At 44.1% G+C, this 25,334-nt stretch overlaps 1 protein-coding gene across 11 annotated transcripts in view; it reads left to right on the top strand.

Moving 5' to 3' along the window:
• NAV3 (neuron navigator 3) overlaps nt 1–24,145 on the top strand; it is a 1,127,960-nt gene extending 1,103,815 nt beyond the window's left edge. For all 11 annotated transcript variants that reach the window (XM_063927407.1, XM_063927402.1, XM_063927399.1 and 8 more), the window contains 2 exons: nt 329–532; nt 21,724–24,145. In XM_063927407.1, coding sequence (XP_063783477.1) covers nt 329–532; nt 21,724–21,843 — 324 coding nt within the window. In that variant the 3' untranslated portion in view covers nt 21,844–24,145. The remainder of the gene's footprint in view (nt 1–328; nt 533–21,723) is intronic.
• Nucleotides 24,146–25,334: the final 1,189 nt, after the last annotated feature.

Below are 25,334 nucleotides of genomic sequence, written 5' to 3'. Positions count from 1 at the left end.
TGGTTCGTGCCGGCTTATCGGGGCTAATAGGATAACCCCCGGTGGGACAATTATGCTAATTGTATACCCCACAAAGAGTGATAAATGACCAGCCAATCAGCTTCCTAATTGTCATGTTACAGGATGTGTTTGAAAAATGACAATAGCTGGTTAGCTGGTCATTTATCACTATTTTTCCATCTCCAATTTACCACTTTTTGTTTCCAAAATATTTTATAGGGCAAGTGCACTCAAAGAAGAATTCTTGCAACTTTCCATCTGAATTTGAAATGCCTCAGCAGTAGGTCATGTAATATAACAGTATGTAATCTGTACACAACATTTACAGATGTATGGTAAACGGGCCCCATGGGAAGATCCAGCAAAGTGGATATTGGACACATTCCCATGGAATACTGCTTTATCTCTCCGTGAATGCCCAGCTTTACTACAGCTGCGACCAGAAGATGTAGGATATGATGGATATGCCACTGCCAAAGAGGGAACAACCTCCAAAAATGTGCCAGAAGGGGAAAAAGAGGGTGACCCATTGGTAAGTAAGCCTGAGTAAATGTATCCATTTTGTGACAAATAGCATTTTGTTCCTATTCTCTATTTTTATACACCAACAAAGTTCTTAAGACTAGACCAGTGGTTCTCAAACTGTGTGCCGTTGCACCCTGGGTTACCTCAGGACACTTGTAGGGGTGCCCATGGTTGGTGGTCCAGAACCAATTCAAATTATTTATGGTCAATGTAATAGGCAAAACCAGTGCTGGTGGCTGTCAATCATAAAATGTGTGGTCAAACAGTAGCAAATCTTGTCCCTCACCGCAAAATTGAACCTAAGGATGACATATAAATGTAATTTACTTAATTTAATATTTATTTCTAAATTTCATAATAGGTGCCGTGAAAAAAATTCTAATACTCTAGGGTACAGTGACTCAAAATAGTTTGGCCTAGACAGTTAATGGAGAAAAAAATACAATTATTATTTCACTAGGCTTTGGTCTGGGACAGGCCTCCTGTCTGTGTCCACCTAGACCTCTGTCTCAGCATTCCAGCCTCCTTCAGGACACCACAGAACCTTACTGAGCTGCCTCCTCTCCTCCTGGGCTTTAGATAGGAGTGTTCACACATCTTTTCAGTTCTGTTAGAATGGATCATAAACTGCAGAGCATGAATAGGTATTAGAACCACCTACAGATATGTCCTCATTTTACTATCTTTTTGGCTGGCTTTAAATGATATGTTAGTAAAAAAACATTTTGTATTAAGATATCACAACTGGTGATAAAGTGTCACAAGCTATGACGGAACTGCAGAACGCTAGAATATTAGTTTCTGACCAGTGTTGCATTTCTAACTAGGCACATGCCTAGGGGTGACACTTGCTGGTGGGGTGGCGCAGCTAGGAGCAGTTCTAAGCACAGACAAGCAGGGTGGGTGTCCGGGACGCTGTGGCCTGAGGGCACGGCCACAGTCACCAAACAGGCGCCTGCCACCCACCCACTCCCCACATACAGCACCCCGGCTGCAGCAGATGCCGTGGGCTGAGTGGGCGCTGCAGCCGGCACCTTCCCCTCAGCAGCAGCCAGAGCTCACTCCTGAGCTCCGGCTTCAAGCTCAGACAGTGTGCGGCGTTATGTGAGAGACGTCATGACGTCTCTCCCATAGATCCGAGGAGCGGGCGCAAGACGGAGGTCAACTGTCCAGAAGCAGGCTTTTTTTTGTGTGTGTGTAACCGGCGCTACTAGGGGGCATCTCTACAGGGGTCATCTCTGCTAGGGGCATAACTACTGGGGGCATATCTACTGGGAGCATTACTACTGGGGCATTACCACTGGGAGCATTACTACTTGGGGCACCACTAATGAGGCATTGCATAGGGGGCACTTAATAAGTGCAATGTGTATAAGAGGCGACCTGTCACAATGTGTATAAGGGGCTACCTGTTACAGTGTGTATAAGGGTCTACCTGGTGCAATGTGTAAAAGGGTGTACCTGGCGTAACGTGTGACAGGGGCTACCTGGCATAATGTGTATAAGGAGCTCTGCTCTACTGTGGTGTAATGTGTGTAAGGGGCTCTAACATGGTATAAGGGGTACTACTGTGTGGTGTAATGTGACTAATGGACACTACTGTGCGGTGTAATGTGAATTGGTACTATTCTGTGCCCACCCCCCTTCCCTATAAAGCCACGCCCCTAATTTGTGGCACGCAGTAACCCTATTTTGACTGGCATTGAGGGGGAGGGCGCCAAAGTAAACTTTCGCCTTGGGCACCACAACGTCTAGAACCGGCCCTGGGCACAGCATGCTTATTTTGTATGAGAGCCCTGCTAGGCTGATGGCCAGATGAGGCCAGGTGATTCTTTTTTTTTGCAGTTTTTATCATTAAAACTTTTTTTGATCACTAATTCTTTTTTCTCTGACGTCCTAGTGGATGCTGGGTACTCCGTAAGGACCGTGGGGAATAGACGGGCTCCGCAGGAGACTGGGCACTCTAAAAGAAAGATTAGGTACTATCTGGTGTGCACTGGCTCCTCCCTCTATGCCCTTCCTCCAGACCTCAGTTAGAATCTGTGCCCGGCCCGAGCTGGTTGCACACTAGGGGCTCTCCTGAGCTTCTAGTAAAGAAAGTATTTGTTAGGTTTTTTATTTTCAGTGAGATCTGCTGGCAACAGACTCACTGCTACGAGGGACTGAGGGGAGAGAAGCGAACCTACCTGCTTGCAGCTAGCTTGGGCTTCTAAGGCTACTGGACACCATTAGCTCCAGAGGGATCGAACACTGGGCCCGTCCACGATCGTCCGGTCCCGGAGCCGCGCCGCCGTCCCCCTTGCAGAGCCAGAAGCAAGAAGAACATCCTGAAAATTGGCGGCTGAAGACTTCGGTCTTCATTTAGGTAGCGCACAGCACTGCAGCTGTGCGCCATTGCTCCCTATGCACACCACATACTCCGGTCACTGATGGGTGCAGGGCGCTGGGGGGGGGGGCGCCCTGGGCTGCAATTAGAGTACCTTACATTGGCAAACAGCACATAATATAGTTTAAAAAACTATATATGTGCAAAAATCCCCCGCCATAATATAAATATAAGAGCGGGAGAAGTCAGCTGAGAAGGGGGCGGGGCTATCTCCCTCAGCACACTGGCGCCATTTCCTCTTCACAGCTCCGCTGGAAGACAGCTCCCCAGACTCTCCCCTGCAGTTTCCAGGCTCAAAGGGTAAAAAAGAGAGGGGGGGGCACTAAATTTAGGCGCAAACTGTATATGTAAAGCAGCTATAGGGAAAAATCACTTTGTGTTAGTGTAAATCCCTGATTATATAGCGCTGTGGTGTGTGCTGGCATACTCTCTCTCTGTCTCCCCAAAGGACTTTGTGGGGTCCTGTCCTCAGTCAGAGCATTCCCTGTGTGTGTGCGGTGTGTCGGTACGGCTGTGTCGACATGTTTGATGAGGAGGCTTACGTGGAGGCGGAGCAGGTGCCGATAAGTGTGATGTCGCCCCCTGCGGGGCCGACACCTGAGTGGATGAATATGTGGAAGGTATTAACCGACAGTGTCAACTCCTTACATAAAAGGTTCGATGACGCAGCTTTGGGACAGCCGGCATCTCAGCCCGCGCCTGCCCAGGCATCTCAGAGGCCGTCAGGGGCTCAAAAACGCCCGCTACCTCAGATGGCTGACACAGATGTCGACACGGAGTCTGACTCCAGTGTCGACGAGGATGAGACAAATATACAATCCACTAGGGCCATCCGATGTATGATTACGGCAATGAAAAATGTGTTGCACATTTCTGACATTAACCCAGTTACCACAAAAAAGGGTATTATGTTTGGGGAGAAAAAGCAGCCAGTGACTTTCCCCCCATCTGATGAGTTAAACGAATTGTGTGAAGAAGCGTGGGGTTCCCCAGATAAGAAACTAGTAATTTCTAAGCGGTTACTAATGGCGTACCCTTTCCCGCCAACGGATAGGTTACGCTGGGAGACATCCCCTAAGGTGGACAAAGCGCTCACACGTTTATCAAAAAAGGTGGCACTGCCGTCTCAGGATACGGCCGCCTTAAAGGAGCCTGCAGATAGAAAGCAGGAGGCTATCCTGAAGTCTGTGTATACACACTCAGGTACTATACTGAGACCTGCTATTGCTTCAGCATGGATGTGTAGTGCTGCAGCAGCATGGTCTGATTCCCTGTCAGATAACATTGATTCCCTTGACAGGGATACTATTTTGCTAACTATAGAGCATATTAAAGACGTAGTCTTATATATGAAAGATGCACAGAGGGACATTTGCCGGCTGGCATCTAGAATTAATGCAATGTCCATTTCTGCCAGGAGAGTATTATGGACTCGGCAGTGGACAGGTGATGCGGATTCTAAAAGGCACATGGAAGTTTTGCCTTATAAGGGTGAGGCGCGTCCTTTCTGCCCAGAGGCAGGGGTAGAGGGAAAAAGCTGCACCAGACAGCCAGTTCCCAGGAACAAATATCCTCCCCTGCTTCCACTAAGTCCACCGCATGACGCTGGGGCTCCACAGGTGGAGCCAGGTGCGGTGGGGGCCCGTCTCCGGAACTTCAGCGACCAGTGGGTTCGCTCACAGGTGGATCTCTGGGTTCTACAGGTATCTCAGGGATACAAGCTGGAGTTCGAGACGTCTCCCCCTCGCCGTTACCTCAAATCAGCCTTGCCTGCTACTCCCAAGGAAAGGGAGGTAGTACTGGTGGCAATTCACAAGCTGTACCTCCAGCAGGTGATAATCGAAGTTCCTCTCCTTCAACAGGGACGAGGTTACTATTCCACAATGTTTGTGATACCGAAACCAGACGGTTCGGTGAGACCCATTCTAAATTTGAAATCCTTGAACACTTATATAAGGAAGTTCAAGTTCAAAATAGAATCGCTCAGGGCGGTTATTGCAAGCCTGGAAGAGGGGGATATTATGGTGTCACTGGACATCATGGATGCTTACCTACATGTCCCCATTTACCCACCTCACCAGGAGTACCTTAAGGTTGTGGTACAGAACTGCCATTACCACTTCCAGACGTTGCCGTTTGGTCTGTCCACGGCACCGAGGGTGTGTTCCAAGGTAATGGCCAAAATGATGATACTCCTTCGAAAGAAGGGAGTTATAATTATCCCGTACTTGGACGATCTCCTTATAAAGGCGAGGTCCAAGGAGCAGTCGTTGATCGGAGTAGCACTATCTCAGGAAGTGCTACAACAGCACAGCTGGATTCTGAATATCCCAAAGTCGCAGCTGGTTCCTACGACGCGTCTGCTGATATTGGGCATGTTTCTGGACACAGAACAGAAGAAGGTGTTTCTCACGGAGGAGAAGGCCAAGGAGTTGTCATCTCTGGTCAGAGACCTCCTGCAACCAAAACAGGTGTCGGTGCATCATTGCACGCGAATCCTGGAAAAGATGGTAGCTTCTTTCGAAGCAATTCCCTTCGGCAGGTTCCATGCAAGGAATTTTCAGTGGGACCTGTTAGACAAGTGAGGATCGCATCTTCAGATGCATCGGCTGATCACCCTGTCCCCGAGGGCCAGGGTGTCTCTGCTGTGGTGGCTGCAGAGTTCTCATCTTCTCGAGGGCCGCAGATTCGGCATTCAGGACTGGGTCCTGGTGACCACGGATGCAAGCCTCCGAGGTTGGGGAGCAGTCACTCAGGGAAGAAACTTCCAAGGACAATGGTCGAGTCAGGAGACTTCCCTACACATAAATATTCTGGACCTAAGGGCCATTTACAATGCCCTAAGGCAAGCAGAACCCCTGCTTCAAAACCAGCCGGTGCTGATTCAGTCAGACAACATCACGGCTGTCGCCCATGTAAACCGACAAGGCGGCACAAGAAGCAGGATGGCGTTGGCAGAAGCCACAAGGATTCTCCGATGGGCGGAGTATCACGTGCTAACACTGTCAGCAGTGTTCATTCCGGGGGTGGAAAACTAGGAAGCAGACTTCCTCAGCAGGCACGACCTCCACCCGGGAGAGTGGGGACTTCATCCAGAAGTCTTCACGCAGATTGTGAACCGTTGGGAACGGCCACAGGTGGACATAATGGCGTCCCGCCTCAACAAAAAGCTAAAAAAGTATTGCGCCAGGTCAAGAGACCCTCAGGCGATAGCTGTGGACGCACTAGTGACACCGTGGGTGTACCAGTCGGTTTATGTGTTCCCTCCTCTTCCTCTCATACCCAAGGTACTGAGGATAGTAAGTAAGAGAGGAGTAAGAACTATACTCATTGTTCCGGATTGGCCAAGATGAACTTGGTACCCAGAACTACAAGAAATGATCTCGGAGGACCCATGGCCTCTGTCTCTCAGACAGGACCTGTTACTGCAGGGGCCCTGTCTGTTCCAAGACTTACCGCGGCTGCGTTTGAAGGCTTGGCGGTTGAACGCCGGATCCTAACGGAAAAGGGCGTTCCAGATGAAGTGATTCCTACGCTGTTAAAGGCTAGGAAAGACGCTCCCTGAAGTTCAGACGTTGTTAAGGGAGTGCTGCATATTCAGCCCCCTTTTGTGCCTCCAGTGGCACCTTGGGATCTCAACATAGTGTTGGATTTCCTAAAATCACATTGTTTTGAGCCACTTCAGAACGTGGAGTTGAAGTATCTCACGTGGAAAGTGGTCATATATATTTGGCCTTGGCTTCGGCTAGGCGTGTGTCAGAATTGGCGGCTTTGTCATGTGAAAGCCCTTATCTGATCTTCCATAGGGACAGGGCAGAATTGAGGATTCGTCCCCAATTTCTCCCTAAGGTGGTATCAGCGTTTCATTGAACCAACCTATTGTGGTGCCTGCGGCTACTCGGGACTTGGAGGCCTCCAAGTTGCTGGATGTAGTCCGGGCCCTGAAAATCTATGTTTCCAGGACAGCTAGAGTCAGAAATACTGACTCGCTGTTTATCCTGCATGCACCCAACAAGCTGGGTGCTCCTGCTTCTAAGCAGACTATTGCTCGCTGGATCTGTAGCACGATTCAACTTGCACATTCTGCGGCTGGACTGACGCATCCTAAATCAGTAAAAGCCTATTCCACGAGGAAGGGGGCTCTTCTTGGGCGGCTGCCCAAGGGGTCTCGGCATTACAACTTTGCCGAGCTGCTACCTGGTCGGGGTCAAACACGTTTGCAAAATTCTACAAATTTGATACCCTGGCTGAGGAGGACCTTGAGTTTGCTCATGCGGTGCTGCAGAGTCATCCGCACTCTCCCGCCCGTTTGGGAGCTTTGGTATAATCCCCATGGTCCTTACGGAGTACCCAGCATCCACTAGGACGTCAGAGAAAATAAGAATTTACTCAACGGTAATTCTATTTCTCGTAGTCCGTAGTGGATGCTGGGAGCCCGTCCCAAGTGTGGATTTTCTGCAATACTTGTATATAGTTATTGCTTAACTAAAGGGTTATTGTTATGAGCCATCTGTTCAGTGAGGCTCAGTTGTTATTCATACTGTTAACTGGGTATAGTTATCACAAGTTGTACGGTGTGATTGGTGTGGCTGGTATGAGTCTTACCCTGGATTCCAAATCCTTTCCTTGTAGTGTCAGCTCTTCCGGGCACAGTTTCCCTAACTGAGGTCTGGAGGAGGGGCATAGAGGGAGGAGCCAGTGCACACCAGATAGTACCTAATCTTTCTTTTAGAGTGCCCAGTCTCCTGCGGAGCCCGTCTATTTCCCATGGTCCTTACGGAGTACCCAGCATCCACTACGGACTACGAGAAATAGAATTACCGGTGAGTAAATTCTTATTTTTTATTCTGTAACTGGTGAGGGAGGAGGGGGCAATGGTCCGTAAATTGTGGTGGTGGAGTGGGGGTTAGGTTGCAGCTGCTTTGGCAGTCAGGAGGCTTCAATATGAAAGGGGACATTGACATGATGAAGGGGCGGGGGGGGGGGGCGCGACCGATAATCTTGTGCCTAGGGGCAGTCTGAGGCCTAAATTCACCCCTGCTTGTGCCACCTTTCCACAAGTTATGAAACCTTACCACAAGCTGTTTTCTTCTCTAGCCTACTGTATCACACACAGCCACACAAATGTCAGGTCGTAAGATTACAAACATTAGGACACATCTGTAACTTGCAAATATCACAATATGTACTATGCTTGTTGTATCATTGGCGTAAGCCCACCAAGCTTTTCTTTTTACCAATGATGCATGCAGTGAAAGGATAAGAGTTTGAGTCAGACGCAAAGAGGCCCTAAGTGTGGACGACCATGGCAGCCACCTTTACTAGCTTATACCAATGCAAGTATCTGTACAGCTTCATGTGTATGTTTGCACAACCCACTGTTTTTCTGTTCACTACTGTCACGATTAGTAAAGTCACCTACATCTACCCCACGGTGGTGCAAAAGATCCATCAGATGCAGGACGTTCGTTCACTGTACTCACGCCTCAATAGTCAAGACTAGCTTGTAAGTCTGACTACAAGCCCATGACACTCCCACAAGGTAGCCGCCCAGTTGATACCTGGAAATGCATTTATCTGCCGCAGAGATTCATCCACAAATGGAGCTAACCAACTGTGAGAGACTCTGTCAGAGACTGCAGTTGCTTTATGCAGCACATGCGCTGTTCCCTGATAACCTAAGGAAAGCCAATAGCTGGAGCTGCACCTAACTCAGGATCAAGCCCAAAGTGAGGGCAGTGTACCATCTGTACAGATGGAACTAATAATTACATTCTGTTGCTTCAGAATCACACAGACACTTTTTCAAATAACATTTTATTTATGGAGATCATTTGGCAGCATGACTACAAAGATACAATGCAAACAATGTGAACTATATAACAGTATCATTTGATATTAAGATGCATATTGTGTAACGCACATAATAGTAGTGAATAGTAAGAACAGCATACATGAAGTGGGTTGGTGGGGAATGCAGCTCTACCATGGCCACAGGTACGCTAAAAGGGTCAATATGTGGGTAGATTAGGAACATACAGTAGCTCATATGACATACTGTAAATATGGTTTATCCCCTGGTGAGTTAATAAATTGGTGAAGAGGAGTTGAATTTAACTGAAAAGGATGTCACCATTAAAATATGTTTCTAGTCATCTATTCCATGGATTAGAAAAAAAGCCAAATTCTGTTAATACCCCTGTGATAATACAGTATATGGTAATATTTATTCTATTCACTCTACTAAATGGAATATAGTCCTATAGAGTGCCTCTAATATCTTTGGGAAATGACTACTGTAGAACACCAGGTGGCAGTGCTGTATATTTCTTGGTATTGATGCATTTTGAATTTCTTGTTAAATACAAATGTATTGTTCTCTTCAATAATCTGGGCATTTTCTAAAGGAAAACAGAACTACTTTACTTAACACATTCCATCAAGGAGAATGTGGATTTCTTTATGTAATTAAAATTATAGTTTTATTCCAGATGCCTGGCTTTGATAGTATCCTCATTGTTCATGTGAACAGTTTTATCTCTTACAATAGAAAAACTAGACAAGCAACTCCTTTGAAGGGATAATGCATTATCAAACAGTCATATTGGTGTCCTAGATTTGAATCTAGAAGAGCCAGCATGTTATCAGCACTTACTTTGATTTTTCTGCACAATTGTAATGTGCTGTGTATGGGAATCGTATGGAAAAAAATATGTATGACAGAATCTATAGGTTCAGAATATGTCAACAGATATTGTGTAAATGAGAGTAAAAAGAACAGAAGCACGACCCCTCCACTATCATTACCATTTAACATGTAAACAAAGAGCAAAAATAGAAACATTTCAGTGGCAAATGAATTAAGTGGTACAGTGTTGTGACACATGTACTGTCTGTCTATCTATCTCTATCTATCTATCTATCTATCTATCTATCTATCTATCTATCTATCTATCTATCTATCTATATCTCTCTCTCTATCTATCTATCTGTCAAACATGGCAGTAGGTATGGTATAGGATTGGACCAACTGAACCCTAATATTGTAATTCTAGCTGCAGAGGGCATTTGTCGTATGATTCCATTATAAGAGTTACGCCAAGCAGTAGGGGAAGATTTATTAAGCCTGGTGAAGTGATAAAGTGGAAGGTGATAACACACCAGCCAATCAGCTCCTAACTGCCATGTCACAGGCTGGGTTTGAAAAATGACAGGAGCTGACTGGTAGGTGCTTTATCACCTGCCACTTTATCACTTCACCAGGCTTAATAAATCTACCCCAGATGGTGGTGAGGGTGGAGGTTGGTCTTCTGGTGTTACATATTTCCAAAATGCACATGGGGCAGTTACAGTAGGTTGCTAGTTACAGTAGGTTGCAGTTAAATGACACAATTTATTCGTCCAGAGAAGGCTGACTCCATTCAAAACGTCTGTTAATTTAAACAATTATTTTAACTGCCATTGATACTTTGTGTGCTCCATTTTGGCGAGATAAAGGCTCCTAAATTATATACTAAAGGGTAGTTGTGGTTATTTGGAACATTAGAAAAGAAATTATTAAGCAAAACCATCTTCAGGATTATGGGTACAGGGATCTAAATGACTTTGTACAGGATCAGTAAATAAATCTTTTACAGACATCTACAGTAGTTTAGGACAGAACCAAGCTATGTGATACAGAGTACCAGTCTGGTTACATAGCCTCCAACACATGGGTGAGATTTAAGGGAACATTCACTGCAATTCAGCAGAACCAGGGGCCTGATTCAGGTCCTGGCGGATTAGCGGTACATGCCGGAAAATACAGATGTTCTGCACTTTGTGCATGCATTGCACCTGTACTGCACATGTGCAGTACGGGTCTGCAATGTCGGACGCAGATCGGCAGATTTCCTGGCATCTTTGTTGGACCTGCGGCGACCAGTTTGTGTGACTCCATGGGTGACTCCTAGTACACAGCTCAGATGTCTAATGCAAGCAGGGCAAGTGACACCACCTGCTGCATTAACATATTAGTGATATCACTGCTGCTTCCCTGTAAGCAGCAGCGATCGCTCCTCCAACTACACCTGAATCATTCATTCAGTAAACTAAAAAAGAAGAACGAATGCCTTGGGTGCTATGATCTGCAATGAAGTAGCTGTCAGATGAAGATTGTACAGTTTCCTAACCAAAGGAAACGTAGCCCTACAATTGAGAAATATTAATTAATTGCAGATCTTTGATTAATGTTACTTAAAATAAAAGACTAGATGGGCCAAGTGGTTCTTATCTGCCGTCAAATTCTATGTTTCTATGTAAAATAGATAATATACAGATGGAGCCACGCAAGTGGCTCCGTCTGTGCCTGGGCGCGCCTAACGGCGAGAGTGTCTCCGGGCGGGTGCGCGCGCCCCATTCACTAGAATAGGAGAGCGTCTCCGTTCTGTGACGGAGACGCTGACGGAGACGTGCCCTATTCACTAGAATGGGAGAGCGTCTCTGTGCACTCCCGGCGGGGCTAAGCGTACGGATCGCCTAGTCACGCCAGGAGTACACGCCTGCGATGGAGCCGCACTGGATGAGTGTGGCTCCATCTGTAGGTATACGCCATGTTTTATAGTAATGGTAGCAAGAAGTAGTTGGGGTTAGGTTTAAATATCAAACACAGTATAATAATGGTTACAAATGGTGTAGTAATAGCTTGGCACATACAGTAGGATGAGTAATGTTTCTATATACAGTATACATTTAGAAATTAAATGTACATTATTAGTTCAGCACTTACGTCATCTAATGTTTCTATATTTCTATATACAGGGTCATAGAAGGAGAGAAAACATTTCAAAGTTCTCAGTTAAAATAGATATATTGCCAAACTATTACTTTACCTCCAATATGTAGGTTTATCTACAATTCAAATCCAACCATATAATCCAAATTCTTCGCTTATAAAAGTACCTTCTGTTGGTTTCAGTATAAAAACAGTATATCTGTTAGTAGTGAAATTGGATTAATATTTATCAGTTGTAATTACAAGCTGCAGTAGTCTGTTACCTGTAGTGTCTAGCATACAGGTAGTCTACTGTTCAAAAGTTTCTCTGGCTGTGCATTTGGCCAGTAAAAATCAGCGATGCTTCATAGTGTGGTGCTGCACTTTCCTCAAAGGAAGGCAATGGCATAACAAAATTTTCCAAGCATCTCTAGATGAGGGCTACAGTTTCATCATTTATGTTCAGTGATCTAGGAGGACACAAATGTTACAATGCAGCATGGGCTGGAAGGAAGCTTTGCATTCTATATCCACCCATTATTTATGGTTGTTTGAGGAGGAAATCAGTGTATGATTTCCAAAGTGGATGCTTATGGAATGCTACTAAATTAGGGAGTGCTGTACTTAAGGCGATTTTGCTTTTTCTAAGTCTTTGAGCTCAGTCGTCTATTTCCAAAATCATTTGGCTAAACAGCCCCACTAAAAAGAACCTGGGAATGGTGTGGTGATTAGTTCTAAATGCAGTAAGTAAAGGACTTTTGGAAGTACAGGTTGAGTATCCCATATCCAAATATTCCAAAATACGGAATATTCCAAAATACAGAATTTTTTGAGTGAGACTGAGATAGTGAAACCTATTGTTTTCTGATGGCTCAATGTACACAATTTTTTTTTGAATACACAGTTATTAAAAATATTGCATTAAATTACCTTCAGGCTATGTGTATAAGGTGTATATTAAACATAAATGAATTGTGTGAATGTACACACACTTTGTTTAATGTACAAAGTTATTAAAAATGTTGGCTAAAATTACATTCAGGCTGTGTGTGTAAGGTGTATATGAAACACGAATGCATTTTGTGCTTAGACTTGGGTCCCATTGCCATGATATCTCATTATGGTATGCAATTATTCCAAAATACGGAATAATCCGATATCCAAAATACTTCTGGTCCCAAGCATTTTGGATAAGGGATACTCAACCTGTATCATCATTTTAGCCAAAGCCAATGTGCCTGGCCAGGGGATCTCATAAGTCAGCTATAGGTTTTCATAAGGATAAATTGTAGCTGTACACTTAGCATGGCTTATAATGTTTGGACGTGAAGCATGCATAGGGGAACTTCATTCTCAGTTTGGAATTGTTGTTGTCATTGCTGTGTTCTTTGTTGTTTTTACTTTTTAGTATGAGACAGCACTGAACTGGTCTAGTAAGGTCTGAGGGATTGTTAGCTAGAATAAGTACATCATTGGCAAAGAAATATACTGGCTATGTTGCTGAGGAATTATACAGTCACCATGTCAACATTTCCAATGTTGACAGCAGAAGGTCTACATTGATACAGTGTCAACATCATTAATGTTGACAACTGCAAAATGTTGACATTGTCATAATTTCAACATTTCCAGGAAGGTTAGGGTTAATGGTTGGGTCAGCTTTAGGGTTTATGGAAGAATCAGTATGTTGACATATACAACTGTGTCAACATTTTCATGTCAACATAATAACTGTCCAGCATATATACCGAACCCGTCTGGGCTTGTCTACCATGATCAAAGTCAACCTGATTCTTCTTAATTAGTGTGGGGGGAACTGGGTTAAGACTAGGGGTTATTAGTGTCACAGACATTTTGAAGTCACTGTTAAGGAGTGTAAGCTCTCACCAGCAGAGCTCTTTCTCCTCCTGTCTACTAGTCGGCCCCCACCTTGTCCACGTGTGCTTATATCATGTACCACCATGGTGCTTTATGCATATGATATCAGATAGTTTCACATCATGCCACATTGTAGTGCACCTATTTTACATTATGCCACATTCTAGTGCCCCAACTTACATTATGTCACACTGTGCCCCCAATTCATATTTTGCCACATTGTAGTGTCCCCAGGTTCACATCATGCCACATTGTAGAGCACCCAGCTTACATTATGCCACATTGCAGTGCCATTCAGTTCACATTATTGCAGAGTGCCTCAGGTCACATTGCTGGTTTCTGCTTTTTTACTGTAGCAATTAACAACAGGGTCCACTAAGGAGAATATAATGTCCAAAGTGCTGAGAGGCAGTGGAGCATTTTGTCAGTTCTACTAGGGACTGTAGTACAAATTCAGAAATTCAGTAATAATGAGCATATGGCATATAAAGGTATCTGCTTACCCATTTCAGTATCTTGCATTGCTTGAATGAGCCAGAGGAAGCTTTCCCCTCTCCTAGAGATACATTGGACTATAGCATGTGGTGGGCAGTGGGGTTACTGCAGTGGAGAGCATGATGGGCAGGTGCTGTGTGATGGTGATGGGGCATTAACGAAGAGTGGTAACACTGGTGACTAAATTTACTGGCCATGCCTAGATTGGGAGCTCCTAAGAGAGAAAGGGCTTGGGCACAAACCCTTTGCCACCCCCCTCTAATCCATAGCATAGCTCGCTGACCCATGCAGCTACTATAGTTTAGCATTGCTCAGAGGCCAAGCAAGCATTACTATTTGTAGACTGATAATCTCTTGCATCAGTTCCTTTTTAAAAGTAGTGTAGAATAATAAAAATAAGATTTTAAACCTACCGGTAAATCTTTTTCTCGTAGTCCGTAGAGGATGCTGGGGACTCCGTAAGGACCATGGGGATAGACAGGCTCAGAAGGAGACATGGGCACTTTAAGAAAGACTTTAGATCTGGTGTGCACTGGCTCCTCCCTCTATGCCCCTCCTCCAGACCTCAGTCAGAGAAACTGTGCCCAGAGGAGACGGACAGTACGAGGAAAGGATTTTTGTTAATCCAAGGGCAAGATTCATACCAGCCACACCATTCACACCATATAACTTGTGATATACTATCCAGTTAACAGTATGAAAATGACATAGCATCAGTCCAAGACCGATGAGACTATAACATAACCCTTATTTAATCAATAACTATATACAAGTCTTGCAGAAGTAGTCCGCACTTGGGACGGGCGCCCAGCATCCTCTACGGACTACGAGAAAAAGATTTACCGGTAGGTTTAAAATCTTATTTTCTCTTACGTCCTAGAGGATGCTGGGGACTCCGTAAGGACCATGGGGATTATACCAAAGCTCCCAAACGGGCGGGAGAGTGCGGATGACTCTGCAGCACCAATTGAGCATACAGGAGGTCCTCCTCAGCCAGGGTATCAAACTTATAGAACTTTGCAAAGGAGTTTGAACCCGACCAAGTAGTAGCTCGGCACAGCTGTAGCGCCGAGACCTCTCTGGCAGCAGCCCAAGAAGAGCCCACCTTCCTAGTGGAATGGGCCTTGACCGATTTAGGTAACGGCAATCCCGCCGTAGAATGCGCCTGTTGAATCGTGTTACAGATCCAGCGAGCAATAGTCTACTTTGAAGCAGGGGCACCAATCTTGTTGGTTGTATACATGACAAACAGTGCTTCTGTTTTTCTGACTGTAGCCGATCTGGCCACGTAAATTTTCAAAACCCTGACCACATCAAGGGACTCGGGATCCTCCAAGTCACGCGTAGCCACAGGCACCACAATAGTTCATATGAAAGGATGAAAACACTTTTGGCAGGAATTGAGGACGGGTCCGCAATTCCGCTCTGTCCATATGGAAAACCAGATAGGGGCTTTTATGTGATAAAGCCGCTAATTCCGACACTCGCCTAGCCGAAGCCAAGACTAATAACATGACCACCTTCCAAGTGAGATTTTTCAACTCCACCGTTTTAAGTGGTTCAAACCAGTGTGACTTAATGAAACTTAACACCACGTTAAGGTCCCAAAGCGTCACCGGAGGTACAAAAGGAGGCTGAATATGCAGTACTTCCTTCACAAAAGTTTGTACTTCAGGGAGAGAGGCCAATTCCTTTTGAAAGAAAATGGATAAGGCCGAAATCTGAACCTTAATAGATCCTAATTTTAGGCCGAAATTCACTCCAGTTTGCAGGAAGTGAAGGAAACGGCCCAGATGGAATTTTTCCGTAGGAGCATTCCTGGCCTCACACCAAGAAACATATTTTCGCCATATACGGTGATAATGTTTAGCTGTCCTGTCCTTCCTACCCTTATCCGCTAGGATCCGGCGTTCAACCGCCATGCCGTCCAACGCAGCCGCAGTTAGTCTTGGAATAGACATGGCCCCTGTTGCAACTGGTCCTGTCTTAGAGGAAGAAGCCACTGATCTTCTGTGAGCATTTCCTGCAGATCCAGATACCAGGTCCTTCGTGGCCAATCTGGAACAATGAGGATTGTTCTCATTCCTCTCCCTCCTACCATTCTCAACACCTTGGGTATGAGAGGAAGAGGGGGAAATACATAGACCGACTGGAACACCCACGGTGTCACTAGGGCATCTACAGCTACTGCCTGAGGGTCTCTTGACCTGGTGCAATACCTCTGTAGCTTCTTGTTGAGGCGGGACGCCATCATGTCTATCTGTGGCAGTTCCCACTGACTTGCAATCTGTGCGAAGGCTTCCTAAAGAAGTCCTCTCTTGGATGCAGGTCGTGTTTGCTGAGGAAGTCTGCATCTCAGTTGTCCACTCCCGGAATGAACTGCTGAAAATGCGCGTACATGATTTTCCGCCCAGCGGAGAATCCTGGTGGCTTCTGCCATTTCCACTCTGCTCTTTGTGCTGCCTTGGCGGTTTACATGAGCCACTGCGGTGATGTTGTCTGACTGGATCAGAACCGGTAGGTCGCGAAGCAATGTTTCTGCTTGCCGAAGGGCGTTGTATATGGCCCTCAGCTCCAGGATGTTGATTTGAATACAAGTTTTTTGACTTGACCCAAAGACCTTTGAAGTTTCTTCCCTGTGTGACTGCTTCCCCACCTCGGAGGCTCGCGTCCGTGGCAACAAGAATCCAGTCCTGGATGGCGAACCTGGGACCCTGCAGAAGGTGAGCACTCTGCAGCCACCATAGGAGAGACACCCTGACCCTAGGGGACAGGGTGATTAACTGATGCATCTGTAGATGTGATCCGGACCACTTGTTCCGTAGATCCCATTGGAAAGTCCTCGCATGGAACTTGCCGAAGGGAATGGCCCCGTAAGATGCCACCATCTTTCCCAGGACCCGAGTGCAGTGATGCACTGACACCTGTTTTGGCTTTAATAGGTTTTTTACCAGTCATTAGTTCCTGGGCGATCTCTATCGGAAGATAAACCCATTTCTGGTCCGTATTCAGAATCATACCCAAGAAGGGCAGACAAGTCATAGGAACCAACTGTGACTTCGGGATATTGAGAATCCAGCCGAGTTGCTGTGACACCTTCAGCGAAAGTGACACGCTGTTCAACAACTGCTCTTTTGATCTCGCCCTTATTAGGAGATCGTCCAAGTATGGGATAATTGTGACTCCTTGCTTGCGTAGGAGCACCATCATTTCCGCCAATTACCCTGAAATTGGTAATGACAATACTGTACCGTAATTCTCAGGTACTCCTGATGGGGTGAATAAATGGGAACATGAAGGTATGCAGCCTTTATGCCTAGATACACCATAAAATCCCCCCTTTCCAGGCTGGCGATGATCGCTCTGAGCGATTCCACCTTGAATTTGAACCTTTTCAAGTATAGGTTCAGAGATTTTAATTTTAAAATAGGTCTGACCGAACCGTCCTGTTTCGGGACTACAGCCAAGGTTGAGTAATATCCCCTTCCTTGTTGAAGGAGGGGAACCTTGAGCACCACCTGTTGGAGATACAATGTGTGAATTGTATTTATATTATCTCCCTTTCTGGGGGAGAAGCTGGTAGGGCCGATAAGGAAAAGCGGCGAGGAGGCACCTCTTCGAATTCCAGCTTGTAACCCTGAGAAACAATTTCTATTGCCCAGGGATCCACCTGTGAGTGAACTCAGATGTGGCTGAAGAGTCGAAGACGTGCTCCCACTGGGGCGGACTCCCTTAGCGGAGCCCCAGCGTCATACGGTGGATTTAGTAGAGGCCGGGGAGGACTTCTGTTCCTGGGAACTAGCTGTGCCCTGCGCCCTTACCTCTGGTAAGAAAGGACGCTCCTCGTACTTTCTTGTTTTTCTGCGACCGAAAGGACTGCATTTGATAATGTCGTGCTTTCTTAGGCTGTGAGGGAATATAAGGCAAAAGATCAGATTTACCAGCTATAGCTGTGGAGACCAGGTCCGAGAGCCCTTCTCCGCACAATTCCTCACCCTTGTAAAATAAAACCTCCATATGCCTCTTTTAGTCGGCATCACCTGTCCATTGCATGTTCCACAGGACACGTCTAGCAGAAATCGACATAGCGTTGACTCTAGAACCCAGTAGACCAATGTCTCTTTGAGCATGTCTTATATATAAGACAGCATCTTTTATATATCCTAGGGTCAATAACATGGTATCCTTATCTAGGGTTTCAATCTCCGCTGATAAGGTATCTGTCCACGCTGCTACAGCGCTATAAACCCCTGCCGACACAATCGCCGATCTGAGTAGTGTACCAGAATGTGTGTAAATGGACTTCAAAGTACTTTTCTGCATGCTATCTGCAGGATCCCTGAGGGTAGCTGTATCTTGGTATGTCAGCGCTACCTTTTGGGTAAACGTGTCAACGCCTTGTCCACCCTAGGGGAGGATTCCCATCGTATCCTGGCCCTAGCAGGGAAAGGATACGCCATGAGAATTCTTTTGGGAAACTGCAGTTTCTTGTCTGGAGATTCCCGCTCTTTTTCACACAATTCATTTGGTTCATGAGAGGGGGGAAATGTTATCTCAGCTTTCTTCTCCTTAAACATGTGTACCCTCGTGTCAGGGACAGATGGGTCATCAGTGATATGCAAAACATCTTTTATTACAATAATCATATATTGAATACTTTTCTGCCAGTTTTGGCTGTAACTTTGCATCATTGTAGTCGACACTGGAGTCAGACTCCGTGTCGGTATCAGTGTCTATTATTTTGGATAGTGGGCGTTTTGAGACTCTGAAGGTCCCTGCGACATAGGGACAGACATGGGTAGATTCCCTGTCTGTTCTCTACTCTTTTGTGCAATAAATTTACCACAGCACTTAATTCCACATATCCAGTCAGGTGTCAGCGTTGTCGACGGAGACACCACACACACACATTTGCTCCATCTCCTCCTTAGAAGAGCCTTTTACCTCAGACATGTCGACACACATGTACAGACACACCACACACTCAGGGAATCCTCTTATCTGAAGACAGTTCCCCCACAAGGCCCTTTGGAGAGACAGAGAGAGAGTATGCCAGCACACACCCAGCGCTAATACCCCAGGAAAAACACACAATGTGTTTACCCAGTAGCTCTGTAATACTATTATTTGCTGCCAATTATGTGCCCCCCCCTTCTCTGAAACCCCCTTTCACCGTGGATAAGCAGGGGAGAGTCCGGGGAGCTTCCTCTCAGCCGTGCTGTGGAGAAAATGGCGCTGGTGAGTGCTGAGGGAGAAGCCCCGCCCCCTCGGCGGCGGCTTCTGTCCCGCTTAAATATAATAAAAACTGGCGGGGGCTCTTTATATATACAGTGCCTAGCTGTATATATATCTCTTTTGCCAGAAATTAGGTTTATATTGCTGCCCAGGGCGCCCCCCCTGCGCCCTGCACCTTTACAGTGACTGCCGTGTGTGAAGTGTGTGGGAGCAATGGCGCACTGCTGTGCGTTACCTCAGTGAAGATCATGAAGTCTTCTGCCGCCTCTGAAGTCTTCTTTTTCTTCTCATACTCACCCGGCTTCTATCTTCCGGCTCTGTGAGGAGGACGGCGGCACGGCTCCGGAACGAACTCCAGGGTGAGACCTGTGTTCTGACTCCCTCTGGAGCTAATGGTGTCCAGTAGCCTAAGAAGCAGAGCCTTGAAACTCACAGAAGTAGGTCTGCTTCTCTCCCCTCAGTCCCTCGATGCAGGAAGTCTGTTGCCAGCAGGCTCCCTGAAAATAAAAAACCTAACAAATATACTTTCTGTCAGGAAGCTCAGGAGAGCTCCCTGAAGTGCACCCATCTCCTCTGGGCACAGTATCAAACTGAGGTCTAGAGGAGGGGCATAGAGGGAGGAGCCAGTGCACACCAGATCTAAAGTCTTTCTTAAAGTGCCCATGTCTCCTGCGGAGCCCGTCTATCCCCATGGTCCTTACGGAGTCCCCAGCATCCTCTAGGACGTAAGAGAAATAAAATAATAGTGCTGGCTCTGGATCTCTTTCAAGTGGGAGATTGCTAATCATTTAAATATGCTTTCATCCTCTGCCTTGCCGCATTAAACTTAAGAAGGGATACAATGTTCAGCAAGGAATGTCTGCACTTTACTGTATGTCCTAGTGTGATGGTTGAAGGGTTTTGGAGTACTTTTAAAAGTTTATAGTAGTAGGAGACAAATATGTAGTTTTATTGTAATCAGATGAGGACGTTTCTTGATTGTTTGAAAATTTAAAACTCTGATTATGGTATAAGTAGTTTATGGGTAGATCATTTGTGTATACAGTTCCTCACTGTACAGAAATGATGACAACACCTACTGGCTGATTTGTCTACTTGGGGCATTTGGCAGTCTGGCACTTCATTCCTGCAATGCTGGTACTGTAGGAAGCAGCAGGCTTCCTTCCTACAGTGCAGAACATAGTATTTGACTGCAGATGAGAACAACTTGGCCCATCTAGTCTGCCCTTCTTTTACCTTTTGGCAACCTCAAGCCTACATGATCCTTAGATCTTTGTATGTATTATGAAAGCCACCTGTCATATATGAATCATGATATGTTACACTTTTAATGTGGTGAGTAAAAAGACAGAACCTTCGTTTATTTAAATCCAAATAACGTTTATTAACCTAGTTATAATATGATAACTTTACAAGTCTGTACAATTGTTAATGCTGCTCGATTTGTACAACAAAATCATTAAATTGTACTATAATTACGTTTTGTAATAATAAGCTATTTCACTTGTAAAAATATAACTTATTGGGCTTTTACGATCCACAACGTACACTCTTCCATCCTATACAGATTATCAAAATTGGGACGCCTTCAAATTTTTTGGGGTTTTTCTTGACCTCAGAAACATTTGTGAAAAGTAAAAAGCTACCTGTCAGCGAGTTTAACGCAGTATAGGACCTGACCTAGATGCTACATCATTCTACAGTAATAACCAATAGCACACACTGGGGTTTATGCCTTATTGTAAATGAAAATATGTAAAGTGCACAATGCATTGTGTTATAAAAGCATTTACTGTATCAGTAGGTGATAGGTTGTCTTTAGGTGGCAGTAAACCCAATTTTCCATTAAAAGCTGACATTCTAAATAGTAAGACCGCATTGCATACAGCTGTGTGCGAGAGACCAATTCTATTTACATTGCTTAGTCCAGCCTTCTGTTTTGTTTGTAAATTGTCTTCACTGGATAGTACTTTGTTGTTGCATTAATTTGATACTTCAGACAAGAAATACTAGTTCTTAAAAACATGACTTTATAAGCAACCTTGTCCTTTTATCTCTCATTTCTACCTACAGCAAGCCAAAGCACATTCATCTCATACTTTGTTGTATTACTTAGGCGACATAAAAAAAAAACCCTAATTAATCATTATTAATAGAAGTGCTACAATCCGTTCTATTAATATAAAGAACACTGAGAAATGATGCTCGTGTTCTTATAGATGAACAGTTCCTTAACTAAGATGGATTGCTGCAAGAAGACGAGTAATCAGCACGCATTCAGTATTGTTTGTTTGTTCCTTTCCTATTTGCATTGCTTCCTTTTTACTCCATATATTATCTGTAGTTACAGTATGTAGTTATCTTTAAAGTCTTTACTGTTTGAACATATGGTGCAGAATATCCTGTGTAAGTAGTATGGATGAAGTAATCTCTTTCACTCTCTTTTCCCCAGATGAATATGTTAATGCGGCTTCAAGAAGCAGCCAATTTTTCAAGTGGACAAAGCTGTGACAGTGACGGTACAAGCCACCATGATGAAATCTTAGATCCTTCACTTGAATCCACACTCTAATGGGTCACTTTTGTCAGCGTATGGTTAGACAATGGTTTTGTCCAACAAATCACTGCCAGTACAAAAGCAGCACAATGCCACACCCGTATCAGGATAACGTGCTCTTAGGCAGGTAACTTGGTCCTGAATAGAAGTCAGGTGGGAAAAAAAGTAATGAGAAAGCTTGAATTAGCTTCATTTCAAGGCATGTCATTATAAATGGAGCACAGTGAACTGGAAAAGGCCCTAGATTAAGGGCAAAGAAGCAGATTGCACATTGGTTAGCCAAACTGGAATTGTTTTGTTTATGTAAAGGTTTACAGCACAGATGTGTATTTAATGTGTGTTCTTTTTTTTATTTTTACATTATGTATCCGTTGTGCAGTGTTTTTAGTCCACATGAAACTCTGATGTAAGGCATAGTGCCGGACACATGATTACATTAGTGAGATTGTTGTGTACTGCCTCCAAACTAGGTGATGGTCGTAAGAAAAGCACAAAATAGATTTGTGCAACTACCAGAAAATCTACTGTGATATACTGGATAAGTGCCAATTGTAAATCCGAACTGCCATGCTCACAATTCTGAACTCCCCGTGTTGAAACACTTTTTGCAAAGGTCTTCATTGCCACTAAGGTGTTTTTGGAACCACCTGCCTCCCGCTGAATTATTTTATATGGATGATTATTAAGGCTCCCTTTAAAGTTCCATTTATGTGGGCCTTGTCAATAAAGTAAGAAGAGCAAAAAAGAGTCATATGGTGCTGTCTTACTGCCTTAAAAATATCTCTCGATAGTCTCTTTACAGTCAGATGTCTGAAACCACTGATCTATTCCTGCAACATTTCCTTTCTCCATTTACTATGGAATAGCATATATAGCACAGTGCCCTAATGTATGTTCTTTTATAAAGATGAAAATGATAACTGTATACTCAAGCGTTCTTTTTATTTTTTAATTCACTTTGTAAATGTATCCTCTTAAATACAGGTAAATAACAGCACACGTCTGCCATCACTTTAAGACTGAAAAAAAGGTGGTTTGAAAACTTTTAGGTAATTGTTTTCTTTTGTTGCTTGCTTTTACGTTGAGTAAATTTCCAGCAGAGCCGGAACCACTTAATGAGGCACAAGCACAAATATTTTTTTTGTCCCTTTTGTTCTTATAGTTTTAGACATGTTTGAACTTGAATTACACCTGGTATAAATGGGGTTCTCAGTGTCAAGTAAGACTGAGGCGGTGGAGAATTTTTAATATAAAATGAATTGGTTTTGCACAGATTGGGTGTTGTATACCAAAATAATGAGAATACAACGCCTTGCACCATTAAAAAAAAATAAAAAAAATCAGACAAAATAAATTTGTATTTTAACTTGGTGTGTATTTCATGAAAAAGTAATCCATACATTGTAAACAAATACCAATGCAAACTGTTTTCCTGGTGTGTTTGTCCTGTACTTACAGTTGTTATGACTATGCAGGAGATACAATGCTGCAGTCAGCATGTTTCAAAAACTATATGTGGAGTCAATATATTACATGGAGATAAAATGCTTTGAACAGATTGCATGAGACTGGATTAATAACAGAGTTGGAAATGTAAATAAACCAACACAATTAATAAACATGATGAATTAAGGGCTATGGCATTGTGTAGAAAATGTGAAACAGATGCTACCTTTAACATCAATAAACTGGTGCTACAGTATAGTGGCCGCCATTTTGGTCATCTACACTTATTATTATACAGGAATAAAGCTACAGAATAGGCTTTTCCTACACGGTGCTATTGCCCAAATGCACAGCTTAATCATGTTGTTCATGTAAAAACTCATTTTGAGTTGGAGATTTGGATATAACCAATATTTAATATGACAAGATATATATATTAACAACTGGCTCCAAATGTCTTGTTTTCATTTATTATATGTGGTCTGAACAAGAGTGCAAATCTTTTCCTGACTTTTTCTGATATGCACACCAGACATTACCATGCACAAACCTTCCTGCAATACATCTCAGTGAGTACATGTAGTTTACAACAAAGGAAAAAAAAAATGTTTGTTGAACATTTGTCTGTATACATTTTATATTTTGTACATTTTTGATGTAACATATCATGTAAATAGACAGAAGCAGTGAAATAATTCATCTGGAAAGTTTTGTAGTCTTTGTAAAGCCCTTATAATAAGTTTTGGTGTATTCAAAATTAATTGAATGATGTATTTTCTATAAGTTGATTGTTCTCCTAGCTTGTAAACCAGCTTGCATCTATTTTTTGCAGATGTGCGCAGTGTATCTGTCTAAATTATTACTTTGCCATTAAAGTGGAATTATTTATTGAATGGTAATACTGTCTTTCTTTTTACATTTTTATGAGCTTAAAATAAAGAACATAGTAACTGTAATCCATACTCTTGTTGCAAACTAGCACTGTTTTTCTGTTCCTCTTTAAGTAACTCCTGTTTCAAGTCATATCCCAGCATTCATCCTATGTTCAATGCCAGACTGGGAATGAGTGACTGACAAGAACATTTACAGTGGACACAAGATCCAATTACAAAAGGAAATAAATGCATGATCTAGCGCCCACTTGTGTAGAATTAACAACAAAAAGAAGTAATGTATGTGAAAATGTACTGTATAACCAAAAAAAAGTCTGTAAAGTATATGCAGAGCTGGGTATGCAGTCCAGGGAGATGCCAGGCTGAGGGTGCACTCCATCCCTTCTATTGTCCGTTGTTGCTGCCGGCTGCCGCTGAGTCTATCACACTGTATGACAGGCAGTGGTGTCGGCAGCAGGCAGCGTTGCTCTCAGTGTCAGCACAGCTCTCCAGTTCTCTCCTCTCTGCTGCACCTGTCAAACTCTATGACTGGCAATAGCGCTGGCAGCTTCAAGCTGATCTCCATGTAAGTACCGCACATTACCCCTCTCTCCCCTCCTGTGGACATATGTGTAAGGGGCACTACTTCTGTGGGCATCATGTGTGCCACTTCTACTGCTGGCATGTGTGGCACTATTACTGTGGATGTTATGTGTAATGGGCACTACTACTGTGGTCATATTGTGTGGCACCACTACTGTGGGCATTGTGTAAGGTGCACTACTGCTGTGGGCATTATGTGTAAGGTGCACTACTACTGTGGGCATTATGTGTGGCACTACTACTCAGGGCATTATATGTAAGGAGCACTACTGTTGGCATTATGTGTGGCACTACTACTGTGGGCATTATGTGTAAGGGGCACTACTACTCTGGGCATTATGTGTAAGTGGCGCTACTTCTTTAGACATTATGGGGTAAATTTACTAAAGGTTCTAAAATGAAAAGTGATGTTGCCCATAGCAACCAATCAGATTCATTGTAGGCTGCAATAGAGAAATTATAGACAGAATCAGATTGGTTGCTTTGGGCAACATCGCCACTTTTTATTTTTAGAACCTTTAGTAAATTTACCTCCATGTGTCTAAGGGACACTACTATGTGCACTGTGTATAAGAGGCACTGATG

Source organism: Pseudophryne corroboree, chromosome 6 (assembly GCF_028390025.1).
Source record: "Pseudophryne corroboree isolate aPseCor3 chromosome 6, aPseCor3.hap2, whole genome shotgun sequence".
Classification (NCBI taxonomy): domain Eukaryota; kingdom Metazoa; phylum Chordata; class Amphibia; order Anura; family Myobatrachidae; genus Pseudophryne; species Pseudophryne corroboree.
The sequence above is the reverse complement of the archived record's forward strand: the minus strand, read 5'-3'. Positions and strand labels throughout refer to the sequence as shown.